We start from the raw sequence: 22690 nt of genomic DNA, 5'->3' as shown, positions 1-22690 counted from the left end.
CTTTCAAGTTGTACTAATTGAGGATAGATGCTGTATGCTGTATGATCAGTTTTAACTGCTTTCAGGTAGCTTCAGAGTGGAAACAGAATGAAAAACTAGACTTAAAAGTTGAAGGGCAAATTAAGTGTTAGTCTAAATATATACTGTTGAGATGTTGTGAAAGTGAAGATTTGTTTTCTGGATCCTGAACTCAACACTTTTAATTAATGCAGCATCATGTCCTTCTTTAGGGGGAACTACGACAGATTATTATCATGTTACTTCAGCATCTTTTGCACTATTCACCACTGCACTGTTTCATATTTAGTCATGTAAATATTAGTCTTTTCTTATTATGTTTATTTTTGATATTTAATGTTGTAGCTGTATATATGAGAGCACAGTTCAGCGAAGTTAAATTCCTTGTGTAAGCATACCTGGCCAATAAATCTGATTCTGATTCTGATACAAATCTGCATGTCAATAAGAGTTTTTTGTTATTAAGACCATGCTGAGTGGTACGAATCCTTCCCAAACTCATACATTGAGTAGCCCACTGTCAATTTATTTCTGTGTGTAGATATATACATAGTTGTTTCAGTGAAATAGCTAATTTAGTTTCTGTTTTTAAAAAACATGTAGCCCAATGTAAAAGCTGTATTTGATTAAGAATTGAAAAATAAATCTCAAATGTTGTAATAAGCAGAGAAGCATATCACCTTTAACTCTGGTGTCCTACCAGCCTATTTAACATGACATTTCCATATGCTAATGGAAATCAAAAAGAATGTTTTTATTCTATCTCTCTGTACTGTTGTAGGAACCAATCAGTACCTCGGATGTGAACTCTAAGTTTAGACATTTCTTTAGAGGAGGGGCTGTGTTGTCACTCTGTTTAAACGGTCCATCACACAGTAGTAGTGTCTCATGTCTCTTTAAGTGCAGTTTGCGTTGATCCTTCATGAATGAAACCATGTGATCCAAACATCATTTGACGTGTCGCGCCTCCGACCTAAGACTAAAACAAGCGAGGAAGGAGTGGATTTATCTAGAGAGCGGTGAGAACATTTCTCCAGCTGTCTCCCTCTTCGGCGAACCATCGGTGAACGGAACCCGTGAAGGTGCAGTGGGCGAAAGGCACCGGTGTGACTTCTGGTGAGTCAGCTTGGTCGAAGTCAAAACTGAAATTGTTTTCAAAAGTGCTGAATTTAGATGTGTTGTTTTGCTGAGTGTGCATGGGCACCGCCGATATCACTGCATGCTGCGCGCTTATGTTACCGCTTGTACCGGTGTGCGCGGCTACCGTCGCTCCGCTGTCCCGTTCAGCCCAACTCACAGCCGTGTAAAGGGCAGCAGGCTGGTATTGCTGAATCATCACGATCCAGTCGTCATCCAGACAAATTCAAGAGCATGCTCTTCCGAGACCGGCTCGGTCACCGGAACGACCACGCCGACCGACCAACCGGCGCTCTCATAACAACACAGACAAAGGGGGAGTACGTTACGTACGGCTGTCAAGCTTAACGAGAAGCCATGTGTCGGAATTAAACACCGTGTAGGGAGTTCTGTCTGTGCCGGTGTTCCGCCCGGGGATTCCCTTGTTTTGTTGTCAGTAAATTGATATTTAAAAAGGTGAAAGTAGGAAGAGTCGAGATAACATATGAACATAGAGTAACAACTTAAGGTAGCGGGAGACCCCTACAACAACAGATGACCTGATGGTAGCTCCTCCGGCTGTCCTCTCCTCGAGGTGCTGAAGCGGCAGCGGGTCAGACCGACTCGTCGTCCGTCGCCTCTTCACAGGTAAGATGACCAGTCAGCTGTTTGATAAGTTACCTGTCTGTATCAGGGACTGTTAAACTGACTCCTGTTGTTACGTTTCGTCCTCTCGCTTCGTAACACTGCCATGTGTGTCAAAGTAAAAACGTGTAAGGAATAAAACACAACAATGAAACAGGCTGTCACCGTGGTAACTATAGCTACAGTGTTCGTAACTAAGGAGCGGTGACTGCCGGGGCGACGGCTTTGACATTTGCTTTGTGTCAGACGCTGTTCTTCCGACAGGCCCTCGGTTCATGTATGTTTTAACACTAGGGGGGTAGATTTAACGTGAGTCGCACTGTCGGTTTAAACAAAGAGAACCAGTCCATTTCCCGGTTGTTCACCGGTTGTTCACCGGCTGGGCTCACGGCAGAGATGCTGATTCATCACAACGTTGATATTTCTCAACGTTTGCGCGAGCAGAGCGGAGGCATGAGGGAGCCATGGCAACATGGCACCGGCGGCAGGCGCGAGGGAAGGAAGAGCTCGGTTTATATCGGGGGTTTGGCTTTGGAATAAACAGGGGCCTATTTCTGTCACGTAGTGAATGTTGACGTATTTTTGGGATGATTATAGCTCCTGTGGGCTCCGGAAACAGTGTTCAAAATGTCATTAGTGCTAAATATGTTCCTTTTTCTCTGAGGCTTGGATATTGAAGGGGCTCTGATACATTCTCACAATTAAATCAAGGCAAATGTGAAAAATATGCATGTAGATATATTAGAAAAATCACTTGGTTTACATATGGGGATACCTTATATCCCCAAATGATTAATTCAACTTGCTGTCCTTGTATTGATCACTTTTAAAACATTTTCTGAAAGTCTTGAAATTAAAAAATGTGTGTGTAAAAGTCATGAAATACATTTTAAGAAAAACAAACGAGAGCTGGAGGTTAGGCTTTATTCCCATGGCAGTTAATGTTGAGCATTGATTGCTCATGAACCCACACAGAGACTTGTGCTAAAAAAAGAAAGCACCTCACTGAACTGAAGTGCTTTGCAACAGAATATCCTCTGATTGATCTCTTCTAGATGGGCCATTATCCGCTGCCTGGTAGCAACCTATGAGCAGCACAGCAACTCTGAAACACTGAGGAGTAATAGGGAAGCTCTGTGGGCTCAAGAAAAACAGAAACTTCACCCCCTAATGACTCCGTATCAGCAGCTTTAGTTAGAGTCAGCACTCTGTGGAGTGTATCAAAAGTATGTAGTAAGCAAGTTGGCAAGTACTGTAATAGAGGGTCATAATGATGAAACAGTTGTATCAGTATTGGAGAGAAGAGCACCCCCCAACCCTCCTTACACACACATTTTTCCCATTTCCTTTTCTCATTGGATGCACGCACACACACTCACAACCAAGGGGCTAAACTTTTTTATACTTGGTATCAGTATTTAATCAGTGCTTGAAGTGCATTTCTCTGTCAAGTACTTTCCCCATCCTTCCCTGGTGTTCACGGTAATTGAACGCTGACCAATGCTTATGTGTGCAACTTTGCTGATGGTGGCGGAGCGGCAAGGCGCACGGAGCAAGGGGGATGAAGGAAGAGGGAGGAAGAATGAGAGATGGGATTTGCGGAGAGATTGAGAACAAGGACCTTTTTGTCTTCAAGGCATTCCCCTGAAAATGCTGAGCCGAAGCAAATGCGCTCTCGCTTGACAGATGGCGTTTTCACTTGTTACTTACCACAGCTAGTTTCTTTGCCTTGTCGTGTGCATGTGTGTCAATGTGTGTGTGTGTGTGTGAGAGAAAAGGTGCAAAGAGAGCAGGGGATATAAGACTCTATAAGATGCAACGATCTACTGCTGTAGGGCCTGTGTGTGTGTGTGTGTCTGTGTGTGTGTGTGTGTGTGTGTGTGTGTGTGTGTGTGTGTGTGTGTGTGTGTGTGTGTGTGTGTGTGTGAGTGCGTGTGTGTGTTTAGCTGCACTTGCAAGATGTAGAAAGACGATGCAGCAATGGGAAGTTATTTTACTATCAGTTGGTCATTACAACATTTGCTTTGGCAGTTGATACCTGCACCCCTGACCTGAAGCTTCTCTCTTAAGGAGGAATCCCCTAGTGGTTGGTTTGACATCAACATGTGTATGTGTGCGTGTTTTTTTGTGTGTTCTCGTATAAACTTAATTGAGTATGTGCATTCACAGGGGTCAAGCTGATGTAACACTGTGCAAAACCTTTTAGTCGTGTTTAATATGAAGAAGGATTCAGGATATTCTGAGATATAAGATACATGTTAAGTCTACCAGAAGAAAGAGAGGCACCAATGCTAAAAGCTAAGTTTAAAATAATTTACAACCACAAAAAGGCCACTGGAGGGAATTTGAAGTCTTTCCAGCTCATGGTCGGTGAAAAACAATGTCCGTCATGGAATTCGTTTAACTCTTAATTTATATTAAAAAACACCTAAAGCCTGTATATTACGTTAGATAAAAACAAGCTGGTATATGAAAAACATGACAATAATGACAGGATCCAAAAAACATTTTCACGCACTGTTGAAAAACTGTGTGGCCTTCTCTGATTCCTGATTCCCCGTCCCCATTCACCTGTGACTCCCTTTTCTTACTGCCCATGGCGGGGATTATCACCTATGCCCAGGCAACAGCATAGTTTATTTTTCAAGCTTGAAAATGAATTAAAAAAACTAATTGATTGTGAAAATAGTTGCAGTGTTTATGTGAGAGGCTAAATCGATCAATGAATGGAGTCATCATTTCAACCATAGATTTAAAAGAGGTTAACAAAAGATGGACACACAAATGTGCAATGAAATATTAGTGTGTTGCCATCAAATGTTACGTAAATTATTATTAGTTTTATTATGGATTCTATTTATTTATTGGGCTTTTTATGCCTTTATTCAGAGACAGGACAGTGGATAGAGTCAGAAATTGAGGAGGGAGAGAGTGAGGAATGACATGTGGGGAAAGGAGCCACAGGTCGGACCCGGGCTGCCCGCTCTGAGGAACTCAGCCTCTGTACATGGGGTGTGTATACTAACCACTAGCCCACCTGCTCCACCTGATTATCTTATTTTAACTCACTATATTCACATAAAGTTAGTGATCATAAGGCTGTTTTAGCTTTGACAGCATTATTGGTGAAAAACTGTTTTATTTCCAATTTTTGTTTCTGGTTTATTATTTTCTTGGGCTTTGGAGCTGCTGCGCGTAAAACAGAAACTAACTGATATACGTTTTTTTTTTTATGAAGAATCCCTTATACATAGACAGAAAATGCATCAGTGTTTCATTTTGTCTTATCACAGGGAAGCCAAAAAAAAAACTAAGCAAACAAGACTAAAAGCGAACATTCACTGTTTGATTCTTTGTTGTAGGTTTTAACCTAAGATGTTAAGGTTAATTCCCTGTCACATATTAATTCAAATCCATATTTTAAGCCTGTGGTTAATGATGTTTTGGTTCTTACATTAAAATAAACATCTTCTGTTGTATTGATTCTAAATACATCTGTGATAGTTTTGAAGAAGAGGCTACACAAAGGCATCACTTATTGCAGACCTATAGGACTGGATTGCATTAGATTGCATAGGTGTTCACAATATTGTGTCCATCTCCTGTGTGTGTGTGTGTGTGTGTGTGTGTGTGTGTGTGTGTGTGTGTGTGTGTGTGTGTGTGTGTGTGTGTGTGTGCGCGCGCGCGTGTGTGTGTGTGTATTAGTTTGTGTATGTTTGTGTTACAGAGTCTGGTATTTTTTAGGAGATAATTTCTCTGTAGCGCCTGCGTGTTTATGATCTTGTTTACTTCTGGGATCCATTTCAGAGAAGTCTTGTTATGTTTTTGCAAATTTCTGAGAAGTAGAAAGAGAGAAGTAAAAGCCGGAGTAAACGACGGCCTCGGAGAGTGGGTGAGAGAGGCATGAGAGAAAAGGAAGCAGTGGGGCAGATCAATAGTTGAGTGTTTTTTCTTCACAGTAATGATGAAATATGGTGTAAGCAGATCTGGTGCATAATCATTGCTGTGCTCCACTGTTTTTTTTTTCTTCTGCTTCTGTGTGAGTGTGTTGCTTGTCCTTGTGTTACTTTGACTTTGTGTGTGTGTGTGTGTGTGTGTGTGTGTGTGTGTGTGTGTGTGTGTGTGAGAGAGTGTGTGTGTGTGTGTGTAAAATTTCCCCTCCCTCTACAAGTGTCTTGACTTCTTATTTGCATAACCTCCCTGAGAACCAAAAAATGTGTGAAATCAACATAAATCCTATTGCAACACACATGAGAAGTCATAAGGATTAAGAAATGGAAAACAAGTTTAAGTTAATTTTCAAATTACCGACCTTACCTCGTGTCCTGAAGTGGTCGCGGTGTGTTCAAAGGAAATTATGACAAAGCTGCTTTTCTGTATCAATAACCGCTCTGTGATCAGCCCTCTTTGACTCAAGCTTTCCCTCTGAGGACCTTTTGAGTTTACTTTGGACCTTTTTCTTTTCTTTTGAGAAGGCTCTGGTTTAAAGAGACTCCTCATTACTCACACCATAGCAGCGATTTTGTTTTGCATGCCGTGTTCAGATATTTAACTTAGCCTTGGAGATGTAAGGTATAACAGGACTATCCGTACCAGAGGTTGTCTACCAGTTGCATCATCTCTATGCACCAAATTGCAGCAGGTTTTAACTGCAGTGTGACGATCCCAGAATTGTGGTTTGAATTTCTAAACCTTTTAAACCAAAAAAAGAAACTTACACGCCCAAGGTGAATGAACAAAGATGTGTGTGTGTGTGTGTGTGTGTGTGTGTGTGTGTGTGTGTGTGTGTGTGTGTGTGTGTGTGTGTGTGTGTGTGTGTTAACTGTGGCACCAGCTCTTTGCCTTCACCTGTAGATTAAAACGATTTCAGTGCAACAACAATTCTACTAAATTTATAAATCAGTGTTCACGGTGAAGGTTAGTTTGGAAAGTACATTTAAGAACGGTTCTGAAAGAAATTCTGTACATCCTTGACGCACCTTCAACTTGTAACCACGTTTAAAGTGATGCAATGAAATGGATTGTGGTGGTCTTGGCAGACGGAGTTAGGTTCAACTTTTTGACATGTTTCCCCTCCTGGTTGTTGTGCCTGTTGATCTTCCTTCCTGGTTGTTGTTTTTAAGTGTTGACAATTTAATCAGCTACTTTTCCTCACCTAACTGATTGGATTTGCACACAACACTGACTAGGCCTGTGGAACTTACAATTATTTTTAGGGACAAAAAGTGTTTTCAAATTTTATTTAAAAGTCATTTAACCCAGAGTTTTCCCATTCAGATACAACAATGTCTTTCAGAAGGAGTCCTGGCCAAGACAGCAGCACAAAAGGATAACAAAGGACAGACCATAACAGACAAAACTACATCAATGAATAAATGAATAACATTCAGCAGTAAAAAAAAATGTCCTTACACTGGTCTAATGATCCTTAATTATGGTTTTAAATTATTCTAAGCTACTACAAAGTTTAAAGTGACTCTGAAGCTTAGACCAAGACGATGGAGCAAAACCAATAAAAGCTCTGTTACAAAGACAGGGTGAGTTAGAGGAAAAACATGAGACTGAAGGTAACAACTACTGACAGATGTAGGAGTCAGTAAAGAACATTAACAAGAAGTTTGGATGTTATTTTGTAATTAAATGTAATGAAATCAAAAGGTTCAGATGTACATCCATCTGTCCAAAAGCCAAAGATATTTCAATGAATATTAATGAGACTAAGAAAATATCAGAAATCTCTGAATTTTTTTTTCCTGTGGCAATTTTCTGAAGACATATGTTGAGGGTCCGCCACAATGAGTGCCGTTTAAAACCCCTGAGTGTGGAGGGAGAGTGGGTTTTTTAAACCCTGCAACAACAAGTCTGCACTGATGAAGGCTTACTGATGAACAGGAGTAACACTGTTTATTGCTGTTCACGGGGGAGTAGCTCTGTAGATACAAGCTTGGTGTTATCACCCACACAAACGGAAACCTCTTTAAAAAAGGTAAAAAAAAACAGTCGGGCGTTAAAAATCAACATCATATTCAGTATCTTATCAATGACTTAATCCAAAACAGAACAGGTGTTTATTTGATTGTGGAGTGTTTTATATGGACATGGGTTTACGAAAACGAAGCATCTTGTAAAAATCAAATCGTGATCAGAGTTTTTAAATCATATTGTTGAGTGATTTTAATGAGTCTGCCCATGGCTATTTTGTAGACAACATATAATGAGAGTGATATGAAACCATATGAAACCTAATTCTTTTTGCCATGGGGGCCAGGGGAGCTCGTCTCAAAGCTCGCCGGAGTAGCTCCACCTAATGAAGGGTACTTCCTCCAGCTGTGGGCATGAAGTCAAAGTTCACTCCGTGTTGGAGTGTGAGTGTGGAGTGAGCCGTTTGAGAAAAAAGCCCAGAATGTGTCAAAATTGAAAGAGAAAAACAGCTTTGTATAATGTACCATATGATGAAGAAAACGAGTCACAGTATCTCTTCTCTGTGCTGGAGTCGGTGCATGTAGTAAGATACAGAATGACATTCTTATGTTACGACAGAACATTGAAATGAAGTTAGTTGATTTCTTAGATGATGCTAAGGTCTTTATCAGCACAGACTACAGAATCAGAATCAGAAAAATGTTATTAATCCCAGGGGGAAAATTCAGTTGTTACATTTACTCTTATACACTATCAGTAGGAAATATAAAAATATGGGCGGCTGTGACTCAGTTGGTAGAGTGGGTCGCCTCTCAATCATAAGGGTTTGGGGTTTGATCCCCAGCTAATGCAGCAACATGTCCGATGTGTCCATGGGCAAGACACTTAACCCTGAATTGCTCCCGCTGCCTCGTCGGTGGTGTATGAATGTGTATGAATGTGTTTAGTTACTTCTGATGGTCACTTTACATAGCCATCAGTGTGTGACCTGCGATGTGTGACCTGCGATGTAAAAGCGTTTTGAGAAGACTAGAAAAGCACGATACATGCTCAAGTCCATTTACCATTTACCTAAAAGATATAGAATATAAAATGAAATCTAAATAATACAATAGGCAATAAGTACCTGTATCTGAAAAATAATAAGTAATGAACCAAGCTCAGGGAATTGAATAGGCTATATAAACACTATAAATATAAAATGTGCTGTGTTAAGACAATGTTACCAGTTTGTTTTATTATTGCAAACACGTGTCTAAACAAATTGTTGACCAGTGGGCAGACAGATTGCACAGTTAAAGTAAACATGAACACAACACAGTGGGAAAGTTTACAGTTCTTGCGGTTTAATTGATTGATTAATTGATTAAGTCCAGGTTTAATAGTCCAGGAACTTTTCAGACTAAGTGTCTGACTTTCAAAGGGATGAAGGGATGAAACTTCAAGGGCAACTCTTATTTTCCTATTGCTTTACAGTTAAAATTGAATATATAACATGTTGACTCTAATCATGTTTTATTTGAAATTATGTAGATCCATATACGGGTAGAATTTTTTTTCTTTTAAATATTTGTTAGATGTCCTGTTAAATTTGTGCTGGTTGATAATGGACAAAGGGAGTACAGTAGAACCGGCACATACCATGGTACCGTGTGTTTTTGTGTGAGTTAAAATGCCTGTCATACCATCTCAAATGAGTGACAGCAACTGGGAAACCTTAAAATGGTCACCAGGAATGTCCCAGAGCAAAAGGCCAAGCTGCTCTCCATGACTCCTGAGTGAGCTGCAAACACATCTCTGCTTCTTCATATCTGCTCTTTAAAGTTTCCAAAGACAGTTCTGATTAGAAATCCTGATTAATGTGGCAGATAGTGACTTTAGTTTGCTGCTGCAGAGAAACTTATAGTCTCTTATAGTCTCGAGTTAATATTGTAGACTAGTGATGGGAAGTGTCCAGGGGGAAATAAAAATACTGTGTCATTAAGCCTATCGCTGTCACCTTTACAGCCCTCTGTTTGTTATACACTCACATACACACACACACACACACACACACACACACACACACGCACACACACAAAAGAAAAGAACTAACTTAACCTGCGCTACATGCTCTCTCTCTCTCTCTCTCTCCTCTTTAAAAAAAGCACTTATGAAAAAAAAAAAAGGAGCCAGCGCTCAATCGCCTGACAGTGCAGTTTTTCTGCTTGTGTTGGGAAATTTGTCATCACACTCCGACTTACTACCTGGAATGGGAAAAACGTGTCGACGCCAGGACTTTTTCTCGCCTTTAATAACACACTTGCGCAAACACTGCCTCGCACACACTGAACTAGCTCAGAGGCACACACACGGACGCACAATCCTCAGAGAAAAGTGTGAAAGTGATCACTCTTCTCTCTGCATGTATTAGAATATGTATATGAGGGCTCAGCCTCTTGCTCCTTTTGCGAGTCTTTTCCCTCACTTTTCTTTGTGTTTTCCTCATTTCCACTTCTCCCCTCCCTGTCTGTGTTATCATCCTTATTTCACGCTCTGCATACCATCGTACTAATAGCTTCCTGCTCTTCTTCCACACACACACTACAAATCAAACTGTCTTTTCTCCCCCTTGTCCCTCATTGTCACTCTCCACAGCCCTGTGTCTCTGCTGTTAGCCTCACCAGCTCTCTCTGTACACAGGTTGCCATTATCTCCCATCCGATTTCTAATTCACAATTAGCTTCCACACAGGGCTCATTGTTAATTATTTACCAGCTCCCTCATCACCCTTGGAGCACACAAGATCAATGAGCACGAGCGCTACACCCTCTGTTTCTTTTTTTAACAAAGACAAGGTGGAGCAGAGTTTTTTAGTGGCACGCTGAGATTTTCAATCACGCTCCCCACATTCCCCTCTCTTTATTCCATCCTTTTCCCTCTGTGTCTCACTACTCGTCTGCCATCCTTTGTGTTCTCCGTTATTGCTCACAGAGTTTCCTGAGGGAGGCCGCTTGGTTTAAAGCAGCGGTTGTATCGGGATTACTCAAAAAAAGAGAGCGCATCACAAACGACTTGTGACTCTTACAATCTATTCTTGATCATTCTCTATATGTTTGCTTGTTTAAGCTTGCGTACACCCACGCACATACCAGCCCCCAGGTCGTTTTTGAAGCGCTTAATCTGTCTGTTTATTTTCCTCCTGCCTGTGTGTGTATATACGTATGTGTGTGTGTGTGTGTTCCTGCACAGAATGCCGCCAGCTCTTAAGTTGTAAGTCTCTTTCTAAGAAATTCCTCTCTGTGCCGCGCTAGTGGCTGGAGCAAAAGGTTTTTCTCAAACAAGATTAATTAGAGCTCTGTCTGAAGCCAACTACACACACACACACACACAAATGCACACGCACAAAAACACACACACACACAGAGCTTATCATGCTGTACGTCTGCACAACATGAAGAGAAAGGAGCCACTTTCTGAGCTCTTAAATCTATCTTTGTAAATTCCTTGATCTCTGTGTTCAGGGGGACAGGATGAGAGGCTTCTTTTTGTGTGTGTGTGTGTGTGTGTGTTTGTGTGTGTGTGTTTGTGTGAAACAGAGAGAGAGAGAGAGAGAGAGCAGGAGGGTGAAGGGGAAACAGAGAGAGAGAGGGATGGTCAGCAGTAGTTTCATTGCACTGGATCAGCTTCAGAACTTTTCTAATTGGAGGTTTTAGTCGTGGTCGTTGCTGAGTTCAGGGTTTTTTTTTTTATACCCCCTCCATCCATTCCTCCCCCCTGGTCCTCCCTCCCTCCCTCCCCCTTCATCCCTCCCCAGTACCCAACAGCTAAGCTCTTACAAATGTGTTGAGGATGCATTTTCACCCAAACGCTTTCCCACCCCCTCTTCTTCTTCCCTCCCCTCCTCTCTCCCTCCCTCCACCGTCCTGTTTCTCCCTCCATCCCCACCTCTGTCCCCCTCATCTCCTCCTTCTCCTCCTCCCTATTCACTTGCCTCCCTCTTTTTCTTCTCTTCTTTCTCCCTTGTCATTTGCACCCCCTTTCACCCCCCCCAGCCCGTCCTCCCTACATACTCAGCGTTTTTCTCGGTTGTGGGTGTGATGTCTCCGCTGTAACGCTAATCAGCTCTGGAGACGTCAGCATTCTTTCAGTCCTCCCCCCCCCCCTTTTCTCCTCCTTTCTTACCTTTTCTGTCCTTACCCTGCTATCTCACTAACTCCTCATCCTCTTTTCTCCTCACTGTCTTATCTTTTCTTCTCCACCACCTGTGTTTCACTCATCTCCACTATTTCTCACCTTCTCCTCCTCCTCCTCCTCCTCCATCCATCTCTGTCCCCCTTGTCCCACCTCTATGTGTTTGAATGTGTGTGTGTGTGTGTGTGTGTGTGTGTGTGTTGTTTCTTCACTGTAACCGTAAGCAGCTCTGCTCTTGAGTTGTCAGCATTCTTTTGGATGCTCCATAAAAAATAGAGCCTGCCGCAGCAAAAAAGCTGTCTGTTGTAGCAACAGTGACAGTGGCATTGACCACACTGCAACGACCACCCCCAAAGCATTGTGGGAAGGACACCTCTGGCACTTTGTGTTGGTGTGGGTGTATGTGTGTGTACACCCAAGATGAATGGTGATGCCTTTGCTCAGCAGATGATCTTTAACCTGGGTGACTTACACACAGCTTGAGTGTTCAGACAACACACACATACACACACACACACACACACACACACACACACACACTCACAAACTTGTTCACTATAGTATGTGGTGTAGGTCTGGCTTGTTGTTTTCTAACCTTGATGAAATAAACCTTAAAGTGCTGTCTTACTCTCCAAGTTTAAACTCCTAACACCACAATTACTTCTTGGCCTGTAACTCTTACGATAGTGTGTGTGTGTGTGTGTGTGTGTGTGTGTGTGTGTGCAATTTAAGCTTAAACAATAAGCTGATTGATATGAGTTTTGGTAATCAAACTTAGGACAAATTTTAGAGTAAGAAAAAATAAGCACAAAATGGAGCAGACTGGCTGGATGACAGTTTTTCGAACTTTTCAGTGAGAGTAAACGTATTATGAAGGATGCACTGGTTGTGAAAATCAGGTCTGATACCGATGTTTAAAAATCAACAATTTAGCTGATTGCTGATACCCATGTTCTCTTCATTCATTCTTTCTGTCTTTTTTTTTCAAATAAGCAAGCAGATTTGTTGTAATAACATTCATACAAGAAATGTCCTGCCCAATAAAAACACCTCTTCTCTGAATCAGCCTTTAAGACCGCCAGCATTGAATTAACACGACGCATCAGATACAGATCGACTGCTACTGACAACCAATAAATGCAAGCGGTATTACATCCAATAACAGAAACTGGACTATAGTCCTAACCAGCTGAGGACTAAGACTCACTCATAGTCACAGATAGAAATCTTTTTTTTTGAGCCAAAGCATTTATTTATTTCAAGTTTAAAAGTCTAATTTAGTTGGATAAGATTACGATGGGATCTGTCAGTTACTAAATATGCGTTCGTATTGATTACACATGTTAGTTGCTTTTATCTAAGACAACAAAAAAATTCCATAACATTTGAATTGTTTCTTGGAGTATAAACGTCTGAGCGTGCATGTACAGCGCGCTTAGTGTCTGCATGTATGAAGCATAGTTAAGCACTTTAAACATAACACCATTTGCATGTTTGTGTACTTGCAGCCAAGCGTTTTACTTGTGTGTTTTATTGTGCCCCACTGGCATGGCGGCAGGGGAATGTGTATGTGCTGCCAGCGTTCTTTTTGTTTGTATGTAGATGGATATGGGGGGGGGGGGGGGGGTGTTTGGGCACAGGGGAAATAAACCAGTGCCTGGCAGTAAAACAGCCTCCTTTTTGCCCCCGATGTTTTCCCTCTCCTCTCCACCCCCACCAGCCCCCCTGTCTTCATGTCTTTGATCCATCTATTGTGTGATGTTGCTCCTCCAGCTGTGGGAGGCTGCAGCCAAACAAAATGCAAGATTGCAGATGTACATGAAGCGCTGTATTTGCACAATGAAAGGAAAAATTACAGATGACTGACCCTTACCAATTAGAGAGTGCCAATTGCTCCAGGAATGAACACCCCATTCCTTTCATTCTTCAGAATCGAACAGGATTTATGACGGATTTTCACTTACGGTACATACCATGTACAGTGTGTGCATGCACGATTGTAGTGTATGTTTTTTCTTTGATCTATATCTATTTATAGTTGAATAGGATTTGTGCTTGCACAAACACTCACCCAACTGTACAGACAGGCAGACGGAGGTGCATTGTGCCCCCCATGTCAATGAAATGTCATCACTAATCCAAAGGAGCTTTTTAAATGACTGAACTTGTGAATGACTAAAGAAATATAACTTATTTCCAACTGCGCCGCTTGCTTTTTTAAGCAAAATTCATCAGAGAGTTGAAATGCATGAAGAAAGAAGAAAGGCTGTCTTTAATCAGCAAATTACTTTAACTTCAGATTCAGCAGTATCAGGTGTGCTGGTGTGGTTCAAAAGACAGTGTTTTTATGCTTTGACGACTTAATTTCCCTGTCTGTTAGACAGCCAATCCAACACAAGCACGTTCTCCTGTTGAACCTCTTGTGCCCTGAAGGCTTTCCTCGATCTGCAGCTGTATAACGGGCAAACTGTCACCTTTAAGAAAAGGACTAGAGGGTCGTAAAATCAGAGGGGGGGGGGGGGGGGGGGTAAAAAGTGACAGAGCATAGCAGAAATGTGCTCGGCAGGGAGGAGAGATAGAGGGGAGGGAGGAGAGAGTGAGATCAGGAATCTGCTGAGTCATCATGACTGGTCTCATGATGATCGCTCAGCAGCGGCAACAATAGCTGCACTTTATCGAACACACACACACACACGCTCACGCGCACACATACACACACACAGGTCTAAGAGATGAGAGCCAGACCAAGGGCCACACAAAGCGTCTCATTGAGCTTGTAGAGATGCTCATCTGTGGAGCTGTGTGCTCTAAGGTCTGATCTCATCTTCTGCACTTCCAGGCTCCCTCTCTGTTGACTCCTTTTGTCTCTTGTTTCCACTTTGGAAAAAAACTGTGCACATCAGTTTTTTTTGGTTTGCCCTCATCTGAGCTCCTTGTAGGTGTAGGTTTATATTTGTCTTTCTAATTTCCCCCCTGTCTCTACAGTCTTAGGTATGGTTTCTAAGTCTCTAACAGTTGGTTTTCCCCTGGAGTCCTTCCCACAAATTTTACCACTTCCCCTTCTTTCACGTTCATTTCATTACTATTGGCCCAAAACCAGCCAATAACTGTTCAACAACACAAAGGTGGTGGGCATCGTCAGAGAAACCAGCAGGAAACAGGAAGTCAGGGAAATTCTAAGAAAAGTTTCTTGTCACTTTCACTCCTCTACAATGTGAAACACACCCAAACTAAGACGCGCTCACACAGCAGTAGATTTCAATTTGCCGTGTCTCCACTGGTCCAGCTGGGTATTGGCACACTCTTTAAGAACACTTTTATCCTGTTTATTATTTATAAATGATGGTCTCATTTTAATTTAAAGCATATTGGTCTTTGAATTGGTTTTAGGCTTTAAGTTTAATTTAATGATGTCCCTCTGCTGATGTTCTGAGCTCTCTCTCTCTCTCTCTCCTCTCCCTCCATAGGTCTGTTCAGAAGAGCAAGGCTCTTGTGGTATGACGACGACTAACAAAGGAAATAAAGCCTTAAAGGTAAGAGCATGCATGTCTCACAGTGAGTTCCCTGTAGTTTAGTATATATTTGTCTGTATTTATCTCTCTCCTCACCTCCTCCATATTCCTCTCCAGGTGAAGCGAGAGCCGGGGGAGAATGGCACCAGCCTCACAGACGACGAGCTGGTGACCATGTCTGTGCGGGAGCTGAACCAGCACCTCAGAGGGCTCACCAAAGAGGAGATCCTGCAACTCAAACAGCGGCGACGCACCCTGAAGAACCGGGGCTACGCAGCCAGCTGCCGGGTGAAGCGTGTCACCCAGAAGGAGGAGCTCGAGAAGCAGAAGGCCCAGCTGCAGCAGGAGGTGGACAAACTGGCCAATGAGAACGCTTCGATGCGCGTTGAGCTGGACGCTCTGAGGTCTAAGTACGAGGCGTTACAGACCTTCGCCAGGACTGTGGCACGGAGCCCCACTGTCGGGGTCGGGGTCAGAGGTGGAGGTGGTGGAGGAGGGGGAGGGGTGCCGTCTTCAGTCATTGGTCCTCTTATACCGGGGAAAGTGGCAACGGCAACTGCAACAAGCGTGATCACGATAGTGAAGTCAAAAACAGACGCCCGGTCTTGAGGGAGGGAAAGATAGATGGTGGTGGAGAGATGGAGTGATTTTTATTCTCTGCTGGCTGCCTCTCTTCCAGCTGCACTGAACCAAACAGCTGAGCAGCCTTGATTAGTTTACCTTAGCACGGCTCCGTCACCTGTCACAGATCAGTGCAGCTGAAGGAAAGGATGAAAGCAGAGGAAGATTATTGAGTCTATACTGATGCAAGCCCATGGTCAGAATGTGGTCATTTAGCACAGGACAGATACACAGACATACACAGGGTTCCTCCAACCACTGAAAGCCGGCAGGCTAAGGGAATGAAGCGTTTTTAAAAATGTTAATATCTAAAACAGTTTCAAGTGTTACGTGTAAAGTTCACCTGCTGGTAGATCTAGATGTCTAGAAGTGCAGAATAGTGGTGTAACACATGTGTACACTAGATTTGAACTAAAGTGGAAAACATTTAAATCCCTAAACGACATTTGTACTGGAATCAAAATGACGTTATTAGTTTATTAATAGTAAAGTCACTGGATTAGAGCAAACAGTTTAGTGTCCCTAACTTTGGAAAGAAAGTGTTCATGTGACCAGCTGATGTCAGTGGCGGCACAAAAGTCCCATCGTGCTCCATCTAGCCAAGAAATGTTCAGAATATATGGATGGAAAATTATATATTACACAATGGTGGTAACTGTATTTCTACTGTTTTGTACCGTGTTGTCATTCACATGAGGTCCAAAGTGTGTTCTCTGTGTGTCAATAGTGATATATCAGGAATTCTGTGAAATTCTGTGGCGCGTGTTCGTTTTGGTATTGCTATATTTAATCAGCTGTTTCTTTTTCTATGGTCTCTTCTCTTTCTATGTTCAACCCTCTTTCTCTGAGCTATCCTCTCTCTGTCCTCCCATCTTTCAAACCCGACTGGTTTCTAATTATTACACACATTTCCTGGATCTAGTAGAAAGAGGCAGGGAAAGTAACATTTAGTAACAGCCAAAAACAACAAACGGAAACAAAACATAAAGGAGAGAAAGTTACTGACCTTTTCTCAGTTTGTAAGACTTTTCAGGGAAATGGTGGTTTGAACCCGAGAGCTGAATTAACATCAAGTTGTCTTACAGTCTGTTTGAGTTTCTCTCTTCAGTACACAAAGTCATTTGAAGGGCAAGTGCCTTGATCTCCTAATGATACGCATCAAGGCGAAGTCAAGAGGACATGGATGGACAGTGGTACCTGTGCTTAATGAAATACACTGACCAATCAGGAATCAGCTTGTGACAGCATTGAACTCTGGCTGTGCGTTGTTGTATGAGCTGTGTAATACCCGTCAGGCATTTAAAACTCCCATTTATGTGACTCTGAAGTTCATTCACTTTGACAAGAAGAAAAAAGATCCCAGCTTTTTGAATATCTTTCATGATATTTTTTTTTTATTTGACTGTCTGCTGACATTTAAGTTATGATGTAGATTAGTACACCTACATGAAAATTTCAGCTTCAAAACACACTGGTTTATTCCTCCTGCTTTCAGCCACATAGCTCCCTTTGAGGTGCAGATCTGCAATGAAAGCAAAGATATTTGAATTTCCAGTCACACAAATGGGCTGTCATGTCACTCGAGTTTGACCATAAAGTAGTGTTATGTGTCGTTCTATACTCAAAGAATCTTTGTCTATGTATGGAGTCTGGTTTTTATAATGACAATTATCTTTGCATTGTTTGTAACGACCTGTAAAAAAAGTCTAACAAATCTGTTTGATATACAGTATCTCTCTATTTTGCAATTGTACCAAAAGTGGCTTAACTACTGAATAGCTTTGTTTTTTCTCTAGTGACTAGGCACGTGTGTGTAACCGTGAACTAGTGTGTGCTGTGCTGTGTAGGTGTGTGACGAGGTAACTATAACGTTCACTATTTCATAGACATGACTTTGATCATTGTTTGATTTCAGGCCGGAGTGGGTGATGACACTGTGGGTAACTGCTACGTCTTTTTGATCATGAAACCGTTTTCTTTTCTTTTTTTTCAACTCTCAGCGCTGCAGACGTGTTAGATCGAGTGTTCATCAGCTTGAAATCTAAACTTTTGATTTATAAAATGTAAGTTTGGCAGGTCCAGTGTCTGTATTTATACACAGTCATGTGTGACTTTGTTTTTTTCGTGCTCTGTTTAAAAGTTGGTTCATTCAGATAAAATGACGGCTGAGATGAGGAAGTGCTCTGGTTAACCTCACAAGCTTCATGATATTTGTGTATTCAGGTCATCAGAGATGTGAAACTAAACAATGGGCCTGTAAAGCTGCATCACACTGCTCCTTCATTAAGTTATTTTTGTAATGTGTGACAAACTGTGTACATTTGATATATTTATGTATATATAACGTTGTTCCTGTTTGTTTTTTGAACTGTTCTGTGTCAGGGAAGTGAAGCAAATTTGTAAATGTCTTTGGTGTTTTATGAAGTGATCAAAATGTATTCTGGTATTTAATTGTTTTTTCTGTCAAATAGTTAGGTTTACCTTAAAGGTACAATTGCCTCTGTCTGTGTTTCACTAAAATATACCTGATGTAAATGGACTGATTGATTGAAATAGGAGCATTTTACAGCGATGAGAACAGTACATGAATGCCACCTTTTACGTGGAGCGTTACTTTCCCACTGTGAAGTAAAAGGGTTGTCCTCTCTACTGCTGTGCAGTTATTACCATGATTACAGTGAGTCTTCGTCTGTACCCCACATTCTTAATCATTACAAACAATTGAACAACGAGCAAAAGTATTGAAAGTGGAAACAGTTCTAGAGCTGGTAATATTATTTTTTTTATAATCTTAACACGAATAACCATTCACATATTCAGTCGACTGTGAAATCAGAGAGCAGCGAGTGTCAAATGAAAATGTCTGACAGAAGCGAAAAAGGATATTTTGTGATCAAACCCAGTAAATGTATGTTTTCAAACGTGCCCTGTTTTTAATTATTTAATTTTCTACTGGAGTTTGTTTCCTGTTCCTCCGCTTTCCCACTGCTTCTGTCTGTTCCTGTATTTTTCGGTGACTGATGTTTTCACCTGGGAAAGTTTTGCATTGTGTGTGTGTGTGTCTGTGTGTGTCTGTGTGTGTGTGTGTGTGTGTGTGTGTGTGTGTGTGGGGGGGGTATCAAATAGGATGACACTTTTGCCAAGATCAGGTTGTGTCTAGTTAAAGTGAAAATATGAAACCTCATGGTGCTTGTGAACGTGAAAACACAGTCAGACATTATGTTTCCATCTCTGTATACTGTTGTACTCCTCTGTTTCCTTACTGTTCAGACATCAACCTGGTGGCTGCTGTTGAATAGACACATCTAAAAACTGTTTGGGGCTAAATTAGACCTCCTGCAACTCAGGAGCTGATGCTGTCGTGGTGTCTTTGTCAAGATGTTTATAATGCAGGTCGTGTTAATTGACGAGGTTAAAGAGCTGAGTGTTTTGAAAGTGTGTGTACGTCAGATTGTAGTTTGGGTTGTAGATTTCATTGCTTTTTTTAGCATCACTTGACAAATAACTGTGAAAACACAAAATGCGTTTTAAGTCGAGAAAACGACTCGATGAAAAAAAGGGTTCAGAGGACATTAAGAATATATCATTCAAGTCTTCCAGACTTCAGTATCTTGTGGCTTTATAGGTCCAGTGTGAAACATTACAGAGGTCTCTTCCTGATTGTCAATCAGCACATATGATCAGCTGACAAAAGCAAACCTCTACTGATTATCAGACAAGCCGGCCTGCTGGCTTTTCATAACAGAGTTTAAGAGGTTGTGGGACGCGCCGACCTTATTCTTTAACAGGGGTCATACCCTCCTTATCAAAAGGCTTTTCATCACAGACCCAAGCAACTGCTCCTAAACCACATCTATAAATATTTTACAGAGTCAGAGAGGAGTGGTGGAAACCCATCCGATAAACTCGTCTCACTCCACTTCTTCCCAACCCTTTTTTTTTTTACAAAGTATCGGTGAGTTAACTCAGCAGGCAGCCGAGCCCCTTCTTGAAAACATGCGATTCTTCTGGAAGATGCAAATCATTAACCCCTTATCTTGCTGCTTGGCCAATCAGTGTGACATTCTTCAGTTGTTTTCCTGTACAGTGAATCACGCCACTGCACTCTAAAAGCCCTTTCACCCACCTCAAACACAGATCGATGAGAGTAAATGAACCGAGGATTCCTTTGATCGTTTGTTTGGCTATTTCATCAATAATGATGTTTGTTTTGCCTCTTAAGTTCCTCCTTCACTTTACTCTCTCTCTGCTGTTTTATGAGCTCTACAGCCTCTAACAAGGAAGATTTAAGCTTCTACATCACATTAACTTATTTTTATTTCTTCTATTTTAATTTAGAACATTTTGTTCCCACCAAACCACAGGTGTCCACTCGTGAGCGTTAAGCTAAGTTGGGCTATTTGTGTTGTGAAAAGTGAAAAAGTGTCATTTTTTAAAGCTTTAGGAAAGTAGTGAGTTTGTGTGAAAAGCCCTTATAAGAAAAAAAATCAGTGTTTTGTAATATTTCTGTATGGGGTGTAAACAATTATTCTATGACAGTACTTTCTATGGGAAAATGCTTACATTGTGACAGTCTTTGTATTTATCTTCAACTAAATTATTGTACCTTTTTTTTGTTGCAATTTGTAGATATTTAAGTGATGATGACAACGTATTGGTAATCTTGAAATTAACTGTTTCATCATCGGTCTGATGCATCTCTTAATTTATTGATGTATATACTGTATGTTTGTTGATAAACAGCTTACTTTATTTTGTATATGACCAATAAAAACCTTTTCAAAATGAACTGATGTAATGTGCCTCTGTTATCACATTTATAAATACTGACATGGAGAAATACTGTAAGGACGTTTATCTTGTTGATTTTGGCGACCTCCGCCTCGTCTCTTTTGACCTGTAGTTCTGTTCATGTTTGTAATACTTGCTTCCTGCTGTCTAATTGTCACTTAAATATTTTCTGTTGGAACTGCAGACAGAGGATTAGACAACGAACCAGTGACAGGGTTACATACAACTGAGCTGCGGCTCAGTGGTTGAGTCAGTCGTCTCTCAACCGATTGATTGTTGGTTTGATCCTCAGCTCCTGCAGCAACATGTCTGATCTCCTTGGGCAAGACACTTATACATATTTATATTACCATATATAATATAAATATGTATGAATGGGATTAGTTACTTCTGATGGTCACTTTACATAGCAGCCTCTGCCATCAGTGTGTGAATGTGTAGGTGTGACCTGCTGTGTAAAAAGCACTTTGAGAAGTCAGAAGACTAGAAAATTGTTATACAAAGTCCATTTACGGCCAGATGGCCCAGCGGTTATGTTGCGCGCCACATGTTCAGAGGCTATGGTCCTCACCGCAGTGGCAGTGGGTTCTAATCCAACCTTGGCCCTTTGCTGCATGTCGTCCTCCCCCAACATTTCCTGTCTCTCTACAGCTGTCCTATCTGGTGAATGCAAAAAGGCCCAGAAAGTATCTTAAAAAATAAGAATAAAGAAATAATCAGTCTTGTCACCGATAGCCTCGCTTTTGAAGGTCTTATAGAGGCATCAGTATGAGTTTCAGTTTGTTTCATTACTTGTTAAAAACTCCTCACAGCTGCTTTAATATGAAACTTTAATACGCAGACCCGGGATGCATTTCACTGTATTTTATGTGTATAGTTAGAACTTGGTAAAAACGGTTGCATCATTGTAAAGGGAATAGTAGATGAATGAGCAAATAAACATTAAAGTTGCACAAGCATCCTGTTGACTAAATCATAGATACACAGACCAAAATAAACTTATCCCAGTTATACAAATTCAACTCAAACTTATCAAGTTAAGAAAAAGTTCCCTCATTGAATGCATTTAAAGGTGACATATTGTGCAAAATGCACTATACCATTGTTTTCTTTCACTCATATTTGGCTAATTGGTTTTTTTTTGGGAAGATTTTCCCATCATGATATCACAAAGGGCAGTAACCCCTCCGCCAGGTGGGCTACACTGCCAAAGCTAGGGTTTGTTTTGCGTTCTGAGTCTTTGGGGACTTCTGGGACTTATTTAAACTGGTTGAGAAGGGGTAAAAATGTGACCTTTAAGTTTATCACTAAACATGAAAACTTATAGTCAAATGTTTCACTCACTGTGAATCTTTGCTTCAGAAAATGTAAACACATGCTCTTGGAGTGCAAATCGCCTCGTCTGACTCCTGCAGCGGCAGCATTAACCAACATTTAAAATTATGTTTTACGCCCCACCCTAAAGCGGCCCCATGGGTCTAACAACAAAAGAACAAATTGACACAATAAAGGACACAAAACACCTTAAAGGTGCGCTATGTAGATTTTGTAGTGAAATTTGAAAGTTGGAGAAGTGAAACAATTCTATACTACATTTTCTGAACTAAATACACAACATTTATTCAAAGAAAATAATGTGTCCTTGGAACACTGTTTGGAGCTAAAAAGCTACCATGAGAGTTACGGTTTTCCCTCCACCATAACTTCTCCTGTAGCATTTTATCTTCAAACTTTGTTCCAGGGACCAAATTTTCCTCTGAGGATAGTTTGTGTTTAAAGCATAGGTTTAAAGTTATGAACATAAACCACCAAATCTGTACATTTCTACAACTTTCACACTTCTCTACCAAAACGACATAGTGCACCTTTAACAAAGTCAAAAATAAGGCAAG

At 41.2% G+C, this 22690-nt stretch overlaps 2 protein-coding genes across 4 annotated transcripts in view; both read left to right on the top strand.

Annotated features, from left to right (window-relative positions):
- The window catches only part of aspscr1 (ASPSCR1 tether for SLC2A4, UBX domain containing), a 103924-nt gene that overhangs the window by 47857 nt on the left and 33377 nt on the right, over positions 1 to 22690 (top strand). The window lies entirely within an intron of this gene.
- mafgb (v-maf avian musculoaponeurotic fibrosarcoma oncogene homolog Gb) lies at positions 892 to 20796 on the top strand. Of its 3 annotated transcripts, none has more exons than XM_061050268.1 (3): positions 892 to 1134; positions 15342 to 15407; positions 15504 to 20796. In XM_061050268.1, exons 2-3 carry the CDS (start codon positions 15372 to 15374, stop codon positions 15993 to 15995), a joined length of 528 nt encoding a protein of 175 aa, XP_060906251.1. In that variant the 5' UTR covers positions 892 to 1134; positions 15342 to 15371; the 3' UTR covers positions 15996 to 20796. The 3 variants fall into 3 exon arrangements, with proteins under 3 accessions (XP_060906251.1, XP_060906260.1, XP_060906266.1); XM_061050277.1 differs by lacking the exon at positions 892 to 1134 and adding an exon at positions 1185 to 1782; XM_061050283.1 differs by lacking the exon at positions 892 to 1134 and adding an exon at positions 15074 to 15164.

This window comes from Labrus mixtus, chromosome 2, assembly GCF_963584025.1.
Source record: "Labrus mixtus chromosome 2, fLabMix1.1, whole genome shotgun sequence".
Lineage (NCBI taxonomy): Eukaryota > Metazoa > Chordata > Actinopteri > Labriformes > Labridae > Labrus > Labrus mixtus.
The sequence above is the reverse complement of the archived record's forward strand: the minus strand, read 5'-3'. Positions and strand labels throughout refer to the sequence as shown.

Bases quoted from the DNA above. Each gene is read 5' to 3' on its own strand.
- mafgb (XM_061050268.1), top strand. From the start codon at position 15,372: ATGACGACGACTAACAAAGGAAATAAAGCCTTAAAG. The intron at 15,408-15,503 runs GTAAGAGCATGC...ATTCCTCTCCAG, and splicing joins AAGGAAATAAAGCCTTAAAG to GTGAAGCGAGAGCCGGGGGA.